Source organism: Nerophis ophidion, linkage group LG12 (assembly GCF_033978795.1).
Source record: "Nerophis ophidion isolate RoL-2023_Sa linkage group LG12, RoL_Noph_v1.0, whole genome shotgun sequence".
Taxonomy (NCBI): Eukaryota; Metazoa; Chordata; class Actinopteri; order Syngnathiformes; family Syngnathidae; genus Nerophis; species Nerophis ophidion.
In genome coordinates this window covers 37,334,152-37,350,066 of record NC_084622.1, presented here as the reverse complement: position 1 = coordinate 37,350,066, position 15,915 = coordinate 37,334,152, and the positions used below count along the sequence as shown (strand labels likewise).

The 15,915-nt window shown below is 39.9% G+C and overlaps 1 protein-coding gene and 1 long non-coding RNA gene across 2 annotated transcripts in view; one reads left to right on the top strand and one right to left on the bottom strand.

Annotated features, from left to right (window-relative positions):
• The window catches only part of sspn (sarcospan (Kras oncogene-associated gene)), a 33,452-nt gene extending 17,808 nt beyond the window's left edge, over positions 1–15,644 (top strand). Inside the window, exon 3 of the mRNA XM_061917521.1 lies at positions 14,875–15,644. Within this exon, the coding sequence (XP_061773505.1) occupies positions 14,875–15,228 (354 nt within the window). The 3' untranslated portion in view covers positions 15,229–15,644. The remainder of the gene's footprint in view (positions 1–14,874) is intronic.
• LOC133563406 (uncharacterized) lies at positions 2,717–4,820 on the bottom strand. Its single transcript, XR_009809039.1, has 2 exons — positions 3,264–4,820; positions 2,717–3,106 (listed from the first exon to the last, which is right to left on the bottom strand). It is a non-coding gene; the product is annotated as an uncharacterized LOC133563406 (long non-coding RNA).
• Positions 15,645–15,915: the final 271 nt, after the last annotated feature.

Sequence of the window (15,915 nt, the reverse complement as noted above, 5' to 3'; positions counted from 1 at the left end):
CCACTTCCAAAACCAAACCTGACCCAGCAACACTCAGAACTGCAATAAACAGAGCAATTGAAAGAAGACACAAACACGACACAGAACAAACCAAAAGTAGTGAAACAAAAGTGAATATTATCAACAACAGTATCAATATTAGTTATAATTTCAGCATAGCAGTGATTAAAAATCCCTCATTGACATTAACATTACACATTTATGAAAATAATAAAAAAGAACAATAGTGTCACAGTGGCTTACACTTGCATCGCATCTCATAAGCTTGACAACACACTGTGTCCAATGTTTTCACAAAAATAAAATAAGTCATATTTCTTGTTCGTTTAATAGTTAAAACAAATGTACATTATTGCAATCAGTTGATAAAACATTGTCCTTTACAATTATAAAAGCTTTTTTTTTTTTTTAAATCTACTACTCTGCTTGCATGTCAGCAGACTGGAGTAGATCCTGCTGAAATCCTATGTATTGAATGAATACGGAATCGTTTTGAATCGGTAAAATATCGTTTTGAATCGAGTATCGAATCGAATCGAAAAAATCGCTATATATTATATATATATATATATATATATATATATATATATATATATGTAGGTGTGGGAAAAATCACAAGACTACTTCATCTCTACAGAACTGTTTCATGAGGGGTTCCCTCAATCATCAGGAGATCCCTCAATCATCAGGAGATCCTGATGATTGAGGGAACCCCTCATGAAACAGTTCTGTAGAGATGAAGTAGTCTTGTGATTTTTCCCACACCTACTACATATTGCGCTCAACCACGGTATCGAGCACTATTCTCTGGATAATCCAATCAAGACATATATATATATATATATATACATATGTATGTATGTACTGTATGTGTGTGTGTTTTCTGCCAAGGCAAATTAATTTCCTGTTTTAGGGGATTAATAAAGTTTATTGATCAATCTATATGTCTGTCTGTCGGATGCAATTACACAGTTCTTTCTCTCACATTCCCAGAGTAGGGGGCATCAAACCCCATAAAACATACAAAAAAGCAGTAAATATGCATGATTTAGTTCTGTGTGCTCATTTCCTTATATTGCTGCCATCCTTGTTTAAGAGGTTCCACATTAACACAGATTGACTTGAAAATTCAAGACTCACCAATAAATGTTTATTCCTATATTCCTATATAGACCTGAATGCGATTTCGTACCTGACGGTTTTGGATGCAACTGTGGACGACATGTCTTAAATATTTGAGAAAAATTGGTCGACTCCGAAAGGGGGTAAAGCGGTAGGAAATGGATGGATGCATGGTTGAGAAACATGGAGGCCATTAAGCAAAACCTCTCGAACAAAATAGGCTCCGTTGTCTGGCTCGCACTTATGACGCCCAGAGAAGTTGGTGTGTCCTGCGTATTCTATGTTGCATGAACTGCATGTTTTCCACAGCATTTTGACCACAACCCAGAGATAACGTAATGACGTCATTTACTGTCATGTGAAAAAGGAAGGACACTGTATGTACTGTACAGTATAAACCCAGCCTCTTGTCCAAAGTCCGCCAGGATAGGCTCCAGTTTACTCAAGACCATGAACACAATAACGGGTCGGAAATCAATGGCTCTTAACCTAAAGTACGGGTGTCAAACTCGTTTTCATTGAGGGCCACATGGCACTCAAAGGGAAACTGTAAAAGTGAATAACATATGAATATAAACTGCCTCATGATATTACTACGCAATTATTTATAAATTGTATATTTTTTCTACTGTAAAAAAAAAATTTTTAATAAATAAATAAAATACATGTATATATATATATATATATATATATAGTCAAGGTTTCTGTGGTTTATCAGTTATACATTGCTCAATACCGGGGTGGAGTGGAATATATATATCAATCAATCAATCAATCAATGTTTATTTATATAGCCCCAAATCACAAATGTCTCAAAGGACTGCACAAATCATTACGACTACAACATCCTCGGAAGAACCCACAAAAGGGCAAGGAAAACTCACACCCAGTGGGCAGGGAGAATTCACATCCAGTGGGACGCCAGTGACAATGCTGACTATGAGAAACCTTGGAGAGGACCTCAGATGTGGGCAACCCCCCCCCTCTAGGGGACCGAAAGCAATGGATGTCGAGCGGGTCTAACATGATACTGTGAAAGTTCAATCCATAGTGGCTCCAAGACAGCAGCGAGAGTCCCGTCCACAGGAAACCATCTCAAGCGGATCAGCAGCGTAGAGATGTCCCCAACCGATACAGGCGAGCGGTCTTTCCTGGGTCCCGACGATATATATATATATATATATATTATAATGTAAAAAAACCTGACTGCTCGGTTGCAAACATTTCATCGTAAAATGTGGGACGTTTCTTTTTAAAGCATACAAATGGAAAAATAGTACCAGAGTTTTTACTGTAAAAATATATGTGTCACGCTTGGTCAAAAATGGGACACAGATCCAGAGTCGGGAACAATCCGGCAGGCTTTTGTTTTGAAATTTTCTTTTCACCTCCAGAGTCCGGGCAAATCAACACAGGCTATAACCTGACTAGTCGGCGAAAAAAGGTTCCATAAAAAGGAACAACCGAAAATCACTCCGAAAGGAGGAAAAACAAAAACAATGACGAATTACACTTGGCGCAGGATAAAATTGTGAACGGCTTCAGACCGCCATCGTGCGGGTTGCATGGACCATCGATGAAAGACATCTCGGAGCAGGTTTGACTCTCGTTTATTCTTTCAATAAACCAGTTTGTGTCCCAGTTGGTCGCGCCGATTTCCAGCGCTTCCTCCTCTCCGGCTCGACTCGGCGGGCCTTTCGGTCGCCGGTGACTCCGTCTTCGTATCGTTCGTTTGGTGGTTCTCCTACTTCTTCTGCCCCGATTGCTCCTCCTTCTCCCCTTTTTATACAGCAGGAGGAGATGCACAGATTGAGAGCAGGTGTGTGAATTACGCACCTGGTTCTGATCGCTGCAGCGGCGTTACAGGCGCGCCCCTGCCTCTCCGTTCCGCTGGATACTCCGCCTCCTGGCCGCCATCTTGGGTAGGACCACAATTGGTCCTATCCCACTGTCGGGCCCGTCGGCTCCGCCTCTCCACAATAATCTATGAAATTTATCATAAACAAAAAACACTCCAAAAGGAGGGAGAAACAATGGCTATAAAACATCCACACCGTATCTTATCTAAAAAAGGTTAACCAAAGGTGTCACTCCAAAAATTTAGGAAAAGGAAGAACTGTAAGAAAAAACTGAAAACTCACCACTTCGGCTGCAAAATTAAATCACCAAAATCACTCTGTTGAGGAGGAGAAAAAGAAAACTCAAAATATCAACAAGGGAATTCAGGATCAAGATATTCAAACAACAGACGAGGCAAGGCTTGGACAGGACGCTAGAGAGCACGAACAAACGAGACAATCTGGCACAGAACAAAGGGAGGCGTGGGCTTATAAGACACATGAGGGTATTGGGAAACAGGTGGAAACAATCAGTAATCAGGGATGGCGTCAGACTGATGACACAAAAGGAAGGGCAAGTGACCTAAAACGTGAGGAGAGTTACTTTTCAAACTAAAACATGCAATTCACAAGACAGAAAAAACCAAGACAAGACATCTCTCGCCGTGGTGTGACACTACGGTTGTTGTTTTTCATGGTGTGTTACTGTAAATGGAAAAAATGATACCAGAGGTTTTTATTTTATTTACAGTAACATTTTGTCTACTGAGCTACAAGGGTTTTTGTTTACCGTAAAAATAAATTATTACAGTGCACAATTTAATGGATAATTTGCTTTAAGATCATGAGCCAACCAGATATTTAAGTACTTATTTTGCTTGCATCAAAAGAGTTTGGAATGTAGATCAAGTTCAAAAGATATGAATTTGCTTGTAGTACATACATTTTTTTGCTGTCATAATGGAAAGTTGAATATATTTAGTAAGAAAAGACCAGGCTTTAAAATGATGTGGCGGGCCACATCTGGCCCCTGCGCCTTAGGTTCCACACTTGTGACCTCGAGTGTTGCTGTATAAAATATCCAATTGCAAAGTGCAAAGAAAAAAAAGTGTACACACTAGTGAACCAATATTACTGGTACCTGTACCAAAATGTAGTTTGATACAATTTGCTACTTTTCGATACTTTTCTAAATAAAGGGGAACACACAAAAAATTGCATTATTGGCTACATTAAACATCTGTTATTGAAATTTTGTCTTTAAATGAAATAGTGAACATACAAGACAACTTGTCTTTTAGTAGTAAGTAAGCAAAGAAAGGCTCCTAATTTAACTGCTGAAGCATGCAGTAACATATTGTGTCATTTATCATTCTATTATTTTGTCAAAAGTATTAAGGACAAGTGGTAGAAAATTAATTATTCATCTACTTGTTCATTTAATGTTAATATCTGCTTACTTTCTCTTTTAACATGTTCTTTCTACATTTCTGTTAAAATGGAATAATCATTTATTCTTCGGTTGTTTGGATACTTTAATTTAGTTTTGGATGATACCACAAATTTGGGTATCGATCCGATACCAAGTCGTTACAGGATCATACATTGGTCATATTCAAAGTCCTCATGTGTCCGGGGACAAATTGCCTGAGTTTATAAACATGGTATACATTTTTTTAAAACCAAAAAAGATTTCGTGATACTAAAAAATATCAATGTAATCATAGTAGTATCTGAGTAGCTCCTGTACTTGGTATCATTACAGTGAAGTGAAGTGAAATGAATTATATTTATATAGCGCTTTTCTCAAGTGACTCAAAGCGCTTTACATAGTGAAACCCAATATCTAAGTTACATTCAAACCAGTGTGGGTGGCACTGGGAGCAGGTGGGTAAAGTGTCTTGCCCAAGGACACAACGGCAGTGACTAGGATGGCACAAACGGGAATCGAACCTGCAACCCTCAAGTTACTGGCACGGCCACTCTACCAACCGAGCTATGCCGCCCCAGTGGATGTCAGGTGTAGATCCACCAATAGCGTTTGTTTACATTTTGACGCCGGTGAGCAACGGTGTGTAGTGAAGCATGTTTAGCTATTCCTCGTCCTGCAGGGATGATACTTATAAGAAACGTATTTTATTTGTCGCCGTGGAGACGAGGATTAGTGATTTAGAAGTAGCTAAAACACTGCCAACTGCGGCTGGACTTTAGCCGCTAGCTAGCCATCCATGTCTTAAAGCACCTCTTCCTGAGAGTGTTTCAGTGTTATAACTTCACCTTTATTGATAGTTTTAAGGCCAAAATGCGTCCGTTCTCCCTTTTCTGTCTACACACTGTGTCTGCTTGTAAGCACTCTGTGATTGTGCGTTGCCGAACATGCTCCTCTGCTCGTAAACCAGCAATGACATGACCTGAAGACGACGCTCCATCATGCCCGTTGAAAAAAAAAACTGGTACTTTTTAGAGGCGGTATAGTACAGAATATGAATCATTAGTATGGTGGTATACCGTACAAGCCTAGTACACACAAAGCAACATCCCCCTGAGTGCTAGTGTCCTCTGCAGTGGACGTTGGTTTGTCTTATTTATTGTGTCAGTTTGACAACGGCTGGTTATGAAAAACACAAAATTCCACTGCAAAGTATGCTGGTTTTCAAGAGAGGAATAGTTGTCCTGCCATGGACAACAGGATGCAGAGCAAGGAAGGCGATGTGCAGGCAAGAAGTCTGTTCAAATAGGGGGAAAATACAGTGCACTTACAAGTGATTGATTGATTGATTGATACTTTTATTAGTAGATTGCACAGTACAGTACATATTCCGTACAATTGACCACTAAATGGTAACACCCGAATAAGTTTTTCAACTTGTTTATGTCGGGGTCCACGTTAATCAATTCATGGTACAAATATCAACATAATACAGGCATCACACAGGTTAATCATCATAGTATGTACATTGAATTATTTACATTATTTACAATCCGGGGGGTGGGATGAGGAGCTTTGGTTGATATCAGAACTTCAGTCATCAACAATTGCATCAACAGAGAAATGTGGACATTGAAACAGTGTAGGTCTTATTTAGTAGGATATGTACAGCCAGCAGAGAACATAGTGAGTTCACATAGCATAAGAACAAGTATATACATTAGAAGTACATTTGAGTTGTTTATAATCCGGGGAGATGGGATGTGAATGGAGGAGGGTATTAGTAAAGTGTTGAAGTTGCCTGGAGGTGTTGTTTTAGAGCGGTTTTGAAGGAATATAGAGATGCACTTACTTTTATACCTGTTGGGAGTGCATTCCACATTGATGTGGCAGAGAAAGAGAATGAGTTAAGACCTTTGTTAGATCGAAATCTGGGTTTAACGTGGTTTGTGGAGCTCCCCCTGGTGTTGTGGTTATGGCGGTCATTTACATTAAGGAAGTAGTTTGACATGTACTTCGGTATCAAGGAGGTGTAGCGGATTGTAGCAGAAGTTGTGGTACTAAACATATGAAAATAGCGAACAAAGCCAAAACTGTCATGAGGGATCATGGCAATACTGTAGCCTCCAAGGTAAGATTGGTGTTGAATAGAATAGCGTGTTACTCGAAACGAATCTTTCCGAAATGTATAGTTTTATTTAAGAAAGAAAAAACTGAGACTGTGGAAAATACAGGAAGAGGATGCAGCGATGCGAGCAGACTACTTCTTGTCCCTTCCTACTCAGTCAATGAAGCGGTTGTTGATGTGTTTGCGTTGGTCGCAGCCCCTTTTATCACCCAGCCATGCTTCACATTTCACAGCTGTTCCAAAATTAGCATAAACGCCATTTGGAAACAAGCAGCGCTCATCACTTGCATGATTCAATAAGCAGGATGTAACCGAGGGGAGGCCACTGAATGAGAGACGGCGTTATGCAAGCGCTGGATTAAGATGAAACTTAAGTTTTATTACTCTTGTGAAATTGCAAAAAAATAAAAACATACTGGCTTTGGTTCAAAACACGATCAAAAAAGGGGTACCTGTGCCCTGGGGCATTGTGGGTACTTTGTAACAAACTTGTTCATTTGTTTGGGTTAATCACAAGACTAAAAAACTTGTAATAATTACAAGTTTTAATACTATAATGTATCACAAGTCGGGTTTATGATGTCATCTTTGATCATATATAAACTTGTATGTGCAGAATGTGGTAAATTATGTCTGTTGAAGTCTAGTTGATAAAATGTGAATCAAATGTTGGATATGAATTTAAACCATAACAAACCAACACCGTGACTTTTTTGGAGTTTTTTGGTGTTTAACTGTGTGTAGTTTTACCATGAATTGATTAACGTGTATCCCGACTTAAACGAGTTGAAAAACCTATTCGGGTGTAACCATTTAGTAGTAGATTGTACGGAATATGTACTGTACTGTGCAATCTACTATTGCACCGTACACAAACTAAAATTATGTTTTAGTTTGTGTCTTGCGCTCCTATTTTGGTGGCTTTACCCGTTTTGTTGGTATTTTCCTGTAGCAGTTTCATGTCTTCCTTTGAGCGCTATTCCCTGCACCTGCTTTGTTTTTGCAATCAAGACTATTTCAGTCGCGCGGACGCTATCCTTTTTTGTGGGGAAATTGTTGATTGTCATGTCATGTAAGGGCGTACTTTGTGGACACCGTCTGCTCCACACGCTGTAAGTCTCTGCTGTCGTCCAGCATTCTGTTTTTGTTTTCTTTTTAGCCAGTTGAGTTTTAGTTTCGTTTTCCATAGCCATCCCTAAACTTCAATGCCTTCTTTAGAGGCACTCCCCTTTTGTTTATTTTTGGTTTAAGCATTCGATATGACATTTACAAAGCAATTAGCTACCGTCTGCCACCTACTGATATGGAAGAGTATTATACGGTTACTCTGCCGAGCTCTAGACAGCACTGACACCCAATATGCAGATTATAATTACTGGTTTACATAAAATATATAAAATATGTGAAATTAGATAATCTCCCACGACACACCAGACTGTATCTATAATTATATATTATATATCATAAGGATAGGATAGGTCTTTATTGTCATTGCACAAGTCCAACGAAACTTTGGTTTCAGCACAAACCTGTTCAAGATTACACAAACAAACAGTGTACAAGGTTACAGAACAAAAATGCTGATGGGTTGCCATAAGGCGACCTGTAAAAGATGGAAAAAGGTGGGGAAGGATGAGTAAAAAAATACACTCCAGACTGGGCTCCTAAGGGGGCCCAGTCTGGAGTGGGAAAAAACCTCCGTAGCAAAGCACATATACATATTACAACATACATCTCGAGATATCTAGCAACAGAGGGAAGGTAGTTCAAGGTCATGGTGGTAGGCCGCAGCTCTCAGGCGCTGATCATCCATTCATCACCCCAATGGGATTTGCGTCGAGGGCGTTGGGTTGGGGGGATGGGGTGTGTATGTGTGGCGTATATTTTTTTTATAAAATGTGAATCATTCAGTCTTGATCTGAAGACAACATGCGTGTCATAAGCGGTGAACATCCCCCACAGACATTCTTTACATTTGGGATTCAGGCTGGACATGCACCGTGCAAAGCAAGATTACAAAAAAATAAATACTAGAAAGCTAGAAACAAGGAAAAGTTTAATAATAAAAGCAGAGAAAGTTCAAAGTGTTGTACGCTACAAAACTCCTTTGCAAAAAATTTGCAAATATTTAACAACGTTTTTAAGTCCTTTAACGATGATTAATACACCACAGCATATATATATATATATATATATATATATATATATATATATATATATATATATATATATATATATATATATTAGGGGTGTGGGAAAAAATCTATTTGAATACAAATCGCCATTCTCACGTTGTGCGATTCAGAATCGATTCTCATTTTTACAAATATCGATTTTTTTTTTTTTTTAATCAATCCAACAAACCACTACACAGCAATACCATAACAATGCAATCCAATTCCAAAACCAAACCTGACCCAGCAATACTCAGAACTGCAATAACAGAGCAATTGAGAGGAGACACAAACACGACACAGAACAAACCAAGAGTAGTGAAACAAAAATGAACATTATCAACAACAGTATCAATATTAGTTATAATTTCAGCATAGCAGTGATTAAAAATCCCTCATTGACATTATCATTAGACATTTATAAAAATTAAAAAAAAGAACAATAGTGTCACAGTGGCTTACACTTGCATTGCATCTCATAAGCTTGACAACACACTGTGTCCAATGTTTTCACAAAGATAAAATAAGTCATATTTTTGTTTCGTTTAATAGTTAAAACTAATTTACTATTATTATTGCAATCAGTTGATAAAACATTGTCCTTTACAATTATAAAAGCTTTTAAAAAAAATCTACTACTGTGCTAGCATGTCAGCAGACTGGGGTAAATCCTACAGAAATCCTATGTATTGAATGAATACAGAATCGTTTTGAATCAGAGAAATATCGTTTTTGAATCGAGGATCGCGTTGAATCGAAAAAATCGATGTATAATCGAATCGCGACCCCAAGAATCGATATTGAATCAAATCGTGGGACACCCAAAGATTCGCAGCCCTAATATATATATATATATATATATATATATATATATACATACATACGCCCTGCGATGAGATGGCGACTTGTCCAGGGTGTACCCTGCCTTCCGCCCGATTGTAGCTGAGATAGGCGCCAGCGCCCCCCGCGACCCCGAAAGGGAATAAGCGGTAGAAAATGGATGGATGGATATATACAAATATAATATAATATATTAATAAAATATATCAGTATATATTATATACTGTATACATCAGGGTTTTTCAACATTTTTGGAGCCAAGGCACATTTATGTTCATTGAAAAAATGCGGAGGCACACCACCGGCAGAAAACTTTAAAAATGTAAACTTGGTAATTGATATTGACAGTAAAATGTCATTGTTTCAAATGTTGGATATGAATTTAAACCATAACAAACCAACACCGTGACTTTTTTGGAGTTTTTGGGTGTTTAACTGTGTGTAGTTTTACCATGAATTGATTAACGTGTATCCCGACTTAAACGAGTTGAAAAACTTATTCGGGTGTAACCATTTAGTAGTAGATTGTACGGAATATGTACTGTACTGTGCAATCTACTATTGCACCGTACACAAACTAAAATTATGTTTTAGTTTGTGTCTTGCGCTCCTATTTTGGTGGCTTTACCCGTTTTGTTGGTATTTTCCTGTAGCAGTTTCATGTCTTCCTTTGAGCGCTATTCCCTGCACCTGCTTTGTTTTTGCAATCAAGACTATTTCAGTCGCGCGGACGCTATCCTTTTTTGTGGGGAAATTGTTGATTGTCATGTCATGTAAGGGCGTACTTTGTGGACACCGTCTGCTCCACACCCTGTAAGTCTTTGCTGTCGTCCAGCATTCTGTTTTTGTTTTCTTTTTAGCCAGTTGAGTTTTAGTTTCGTTTTCCATAGCCATCCCTAAACTTCAATGCCTTCTTTAGGGGCACTCCCCTTTTGTTTATTTTTGGTTTAAGCATTCGATATGACATTTACAAAGCAATTAGCTACCGTCTGCCACCTACTGATATGGAAGAGTATTATACGGTTATTCTGCCGAGCTCTAGACAGCACTGACACCCAATATGCAGATTATAATTACTGGTTTGCATAAAATATATAAAATATGTGAAATTAGATAATCTCCCACGACACACCAGACTGTATCTATAATTATATATTATATATCATAAGGATAGGATAGGTCTTTATTGTCATTGCACAAGTCCAACGAAACTTTGGTTTCAGCACAAACCTGTTCAAGATTACACAAACAAACAGTGTACAAGGTTACAGAACAAAAATGCTGATGGGTTGCCATAAGGCGACCCGTAAAAGATGGAAAAAGGTGGGGAAGGATGAGTAAAAAAATACACTCCAGACTGGGCTCCTAAGGGGGCCCAGTCTGGAGTGGGAAAAAACCTCCGTAGCAAAGCACATATACATATTACAACATACATCTCGAGATATCTAGCAATAGTTCAAGGTCATGGTGGTAGGCCGCAGCTCTCAGGCGCTGACCATCCATTCATCACCCCTATGGGATTTGCGTCGAGGGCGTTGGGTTGGGGGGGATGGGGTGTGTATGTGTGGCGTATATTTTTGTGTGTGTGTGTGTCTGTTCCGCGGCCTTGATGTATTGCAGTCGCTAGTCCAAAGTCAACAACAACAGGTGTGTGTCCATGAAAGACAAGAAGGGAGTTTGTTGTGTCTTCACTGCGCTGTTTTTCGGGAGAGTCTCGAAGCCAGGGAAACAATTCATGTTAGAATGTTTTTTTATGCGGGTGAAAATAAGATTTGCTTTTCCCTCTAAATTGTCTATGACTGGTCCTCAAAACTGCGGGGTACACAGTCCGATGTAATCCACAGTTCTTCCCGCATCCTCCAATCATTTGTGGCAGCTTTGGGGTACTTTGAAGACTGCCAGCAACTTCCAAATTGTCGACAAACCAGAGCAACACTTACTCCAATCAGCAGATGTCCTGTTGTCATAATTCCGAATAGGTGGATATCTTCATGTCCTCGACAGAAAAGGGTCGCCAGGCACGCGGCCCTCCTTCTTCTCCCAAGAGTCCGTGGTGTGTCCAGCAACAACCGCTCCGTCACGACAGCAGGTTCCCCCAAACCCAAGATCTTGTCAATTTTGTTGAGGCCAGTTAAATAGTTCCAATGTTTAGATTTGGAGAGCAGTGCAAAAAGAGGCAACAAGAAAGTTAAGACAAGACAAAACAAAGAAGCAAGCAGGAGAGATAAGGGAGGGGAAAGGGTAGCGTCCACCCTCGATGAGTGCCAGAGAGAAAAAAAAAATGTAACTGTTACTCCCATATTATATTGCTACTATGGTAAATGTTTAGTCTACTTAATACCTGCATTATCCTTTCCATCCATACCAAAAACGGAAATGCTGATTATCGGTCCTGCTAGACACCGAACTCTATTTAATAATACAACTCTAACATTTGACAACCAAACAATTAAACAAGGCGACACGGTAAAGAATCTGGGTATTATCTTCGACCCAACTCTCTCCTTTGAGGCACACATTAAAAGCGTTACTAAAACGGCCTTCTTTCATCTCCGTAATATCGCTAAAATTCGCTCCATTCTGTCCACTAAAGACGCTGAGATCATTATCCATGCGTTTGTTACGTCTCGTCTCGATTACTGTAACGCATTAAAAGATTACAGTTGGTACAAAATGCGGCTGCTAGACTTTTGACAAGAACAAGAAAGTTTGATCACATTATGCCTGTACTGGCTCACCTGCACTGGCTTCCTGTGCACTTAAGATGTGACTTTAAGGTTTTACTACTTACGTATAAAATACTACACGGTCTAGCTCCATCCTATCTTGCCGATTGTATTGTACCATATGTCCCGGCAAGAAATCTGCGTTCAAAGGACTGCGGCTTATTAGTGATTCCCAAAGCCCAAAAAAAGTCTGCGGGCTATAGAGCGTTTTCCGTTCGGGCTCCAGTACTCTGGAATGCCCTCCCGGTAACAGTTCGAGATGCCACCTCAGTAGAAGCATTTAAGTCTCACCTTAAAACTCATTTGTATACTCTAGCCTTTAAATAGACTCCCTTTTTAGACCAGTTGATCTGCCGTTTCTTTTCTTTTTCTTCTATGTCCCACTCTCCCTTGTGGAGGGGGTCCGGTCCGGTCCGATCCGGTGGCCATGTACTGCTTGCCTGTGTATCGGCTGGGGACATCTCTGCGCTGCTGATCCGCCTCCGCTTGGGATGGTTTCCTGCTGGCTCCGCTATGAACGGGACTCTCGCTGCTGTGTTGGATCCGCTTTGGACTGGACTCTCGCGACTGTGTTGGATCCATTATGGATTGAACTTTCACAGTATCATGTTAGACCCGCTCGACATCCATTGCTTTCCTCCTCTCCAAGGTTCTCATAGTCATCATTGTCACCGACGTCCCACTGGGTGTGAGTTTTCCTTGCCCTTATGTGGGCCTACCGAGGATGTCGTAGTGGTTTGTGCAGCCCTTTGAGACACTAGTGATTTAGGGCTTTATAAGTAAACATTGATTGATTTCCATCCTTTGAAACTGAGCTACTGTGTTGAACAATTTCCCTTGTGGATCAATAACGTTTGTCTAAGTAAGGTGTGTATCCTTCTCATTCCCATCTCATTAAATGAAGTATATATTAAGTATGATTCATGGTATTTATATTGTAATACTGTTATTTTATCTATAGACCTTTATTGTGTCAAAGTTTAAGGATTCAAGGACTCAAGTTCTTGAAAATGTTGCTATTCAACAGATTTATTGAATATTTATTTTAAGGTATCAGCGCCACATTGCCTAATGTGTGTGTGTGTGTGTGTATTTATATTTTTGTTGTTGTGCCTTCTGTCTATACTCAGTAAATTGACGCTGCTTCGCACCGGAAGTTCCAAACATAAAATACTTTAATTTAATTGAGATTGCGACAAACAAACCCATCACAAGTCTTGCTCTAGTGGCGACTATGTAGGTGAGCTCGGAGCCTATTTCGGACACAGCGCCCTCTGATGGTGAGATGTATTGAATGTGACCAACACGTGTGACAACTGACCCCGTTTTCCCCAACATTATAAAAGCAAGCACACACTTAAAAAGGCCATGAGAAACGCAGCTCAGCTGAAATACCTAATAAATAACTGACTTATTGGATGCTTAGTAAGCGCTTTGATGTGACATGACATCATAAAATTTTTTTTTTTTTTTTTTTGGTTTTATCTTTGTGCTGAGTAAAGTGATGGCTGAGTCCGTAAAGTGATGATGCAGCAATTAGGCCAATAGTGCACAAAGAGTGTGCATTTTTATTAGATGTTATTATTACTTTACTGGCCCTCAGTATATTCAAAAAAAAAAATATGTAAACAATAAATAATGGTGTACTTTGTCAGGAACTTTGTCAGTTCCACTTAAAGGGGAACTGCACTTTATTCTATTTTGCCTATCGTTCACAATCATTCCAATGACCATGAATGGATTTTTTTTTTCTTGCATTTTAAATATAAAATAAATTAGATCTAAAATCAGCTTAGAATGGAGCCAATGGGAGTTGCTCTATTCTGCCTACAGAGCTCCTAAACACATCCAAACACCTTTATTAGGGTTTTATATACACACTGTAAGTATATATGTTATGTTGTAACAGGCACATTTATAATATCAATTCATATTTACGTATTTTGATCATTTTAAGCATACGTGACGCATCAATTTCAAAAAAACGCATCAAGACGTTTGTGTGGAAGTCTTGCTCCTCCGAGCGTTTTCAGCCTTCCTCATCTCTGGTGATGGTCGCGCTATTCGGGTTGCTTTTCAGCTTGCTGCTTGGGTCTCTGTCTCTGTCTCGCTCTTGCTTCCGCTCGGGTTCTCTCCTCCCCCCTCCTTCTCTGCTGCTGCCCTTTTGAAATGTGACAGGTGATTAGACAACTGCGCCCAGGTAAGCCAGCCACGCACCTGTCGCGATGTGGCACCACCCGCCTCGCTGCAGGTCCGCACGCCACGCCTCCTCACACATTGCTTTTTTCTCTTCATCACTGATTTCTGCTCACTGCAGACTTTATGAGAGCCAACAAACATAATAAAACATCACTTACTGTACGAGATCTGCTGTAAATAGCATGCTGACTGCTGGGATGTTCATATATTCCCATTTAGATGAAACATCTCTCATAATAGCTCGTTATTCTGTTCTGTGTTATATGTTGCACGATTGCACCAAGTAAAATTCCAAATTTGTGAACCCGTTCTCAAACAATGCCAATAAAACCTCTTCTGATTCTGCTAATCCTCGGGAAGAAACGGGGCGAGCTTCCAGGCTTTGCTAATGTGTGACGCACCACTTTTGTGTCTGCAGCTGCTGTACTTCGCCCTGTGCGCCATCGGCCTGGTCGTTTCCGTGCTGGTGGCGTCCTTCGCCGGCTATCACCACGCTCAGACCAGCAGCTTCAGCTGTCAGCCAGCCGCCGAGGACTGCCTGTGCACTTTGGAGCCACACGAGCCGATCGCTCGCACCTTCACCTACGAAGGAGTGGGCGACTGCCTGGAGGTCACCGAGACGCTGACGCTGTACCACTTGTTGCAGATTGTGCTGAACTCGGTTCAGGCGTTGGTCTGTGCTGTGGGCGCCTTCCTCATGTGGAAGCACCGCTACCAGGTCTTCTTCGCCGGTCTGCAGATCGCAAACTTCCGGCAGTGGCGCAAGGTGTAACGTGGCGACGCGGTGGACACGCCCCCTTTTTTTTGCTATCCACCTTCTGTGGTTGTTGTTGTCATTACAATAACATGATATTGTCTTTTTGTACACATTTGAAGAAATATTGTAACATTCATTATTTTTCAAAAAAATGACTCACGCTAACGTGCACATTTCTTTCACAAAATTTGACCACTAAAATCCTGAAAATCATAAAATCAATTATTATTATTATTATTACAAATATTTCCAGTTCTCTCAATGAATGCCATCCTAAAATCCAACTTGCATGAACATCAACGTTGCTTGTTTTAAATGCATTGCAGTGCAGCTAAAAAGTCTCATTACTCTTGCTGTTGTTAACCTTATAATATTTTGATGCGCCAAGCAAACCAAATAAAACCACTAAAGTCAAACTTTTACACAGTAAAGTATCAGTGCTTGGTTTTCATTGACATGAACATGGGAAACCCGTTCAAGTCGACGACCCTCAGATAAGCTAAGTCGCGCCGACACAGGCGGTTATCAACATAACCATTTTGGTCTAAAATGTTGGGAAAAAGTGGGTAAGCAGAAAATGATCAGGACTTGATTTGACTGGCTGAGTAGACAATTTGTTGACAAACTTTAATTACACTTTTATTCCCAATATTATTTGAATTTTATTTTGAGCATCCGATTACAAAAAAAGATTTTTAACTT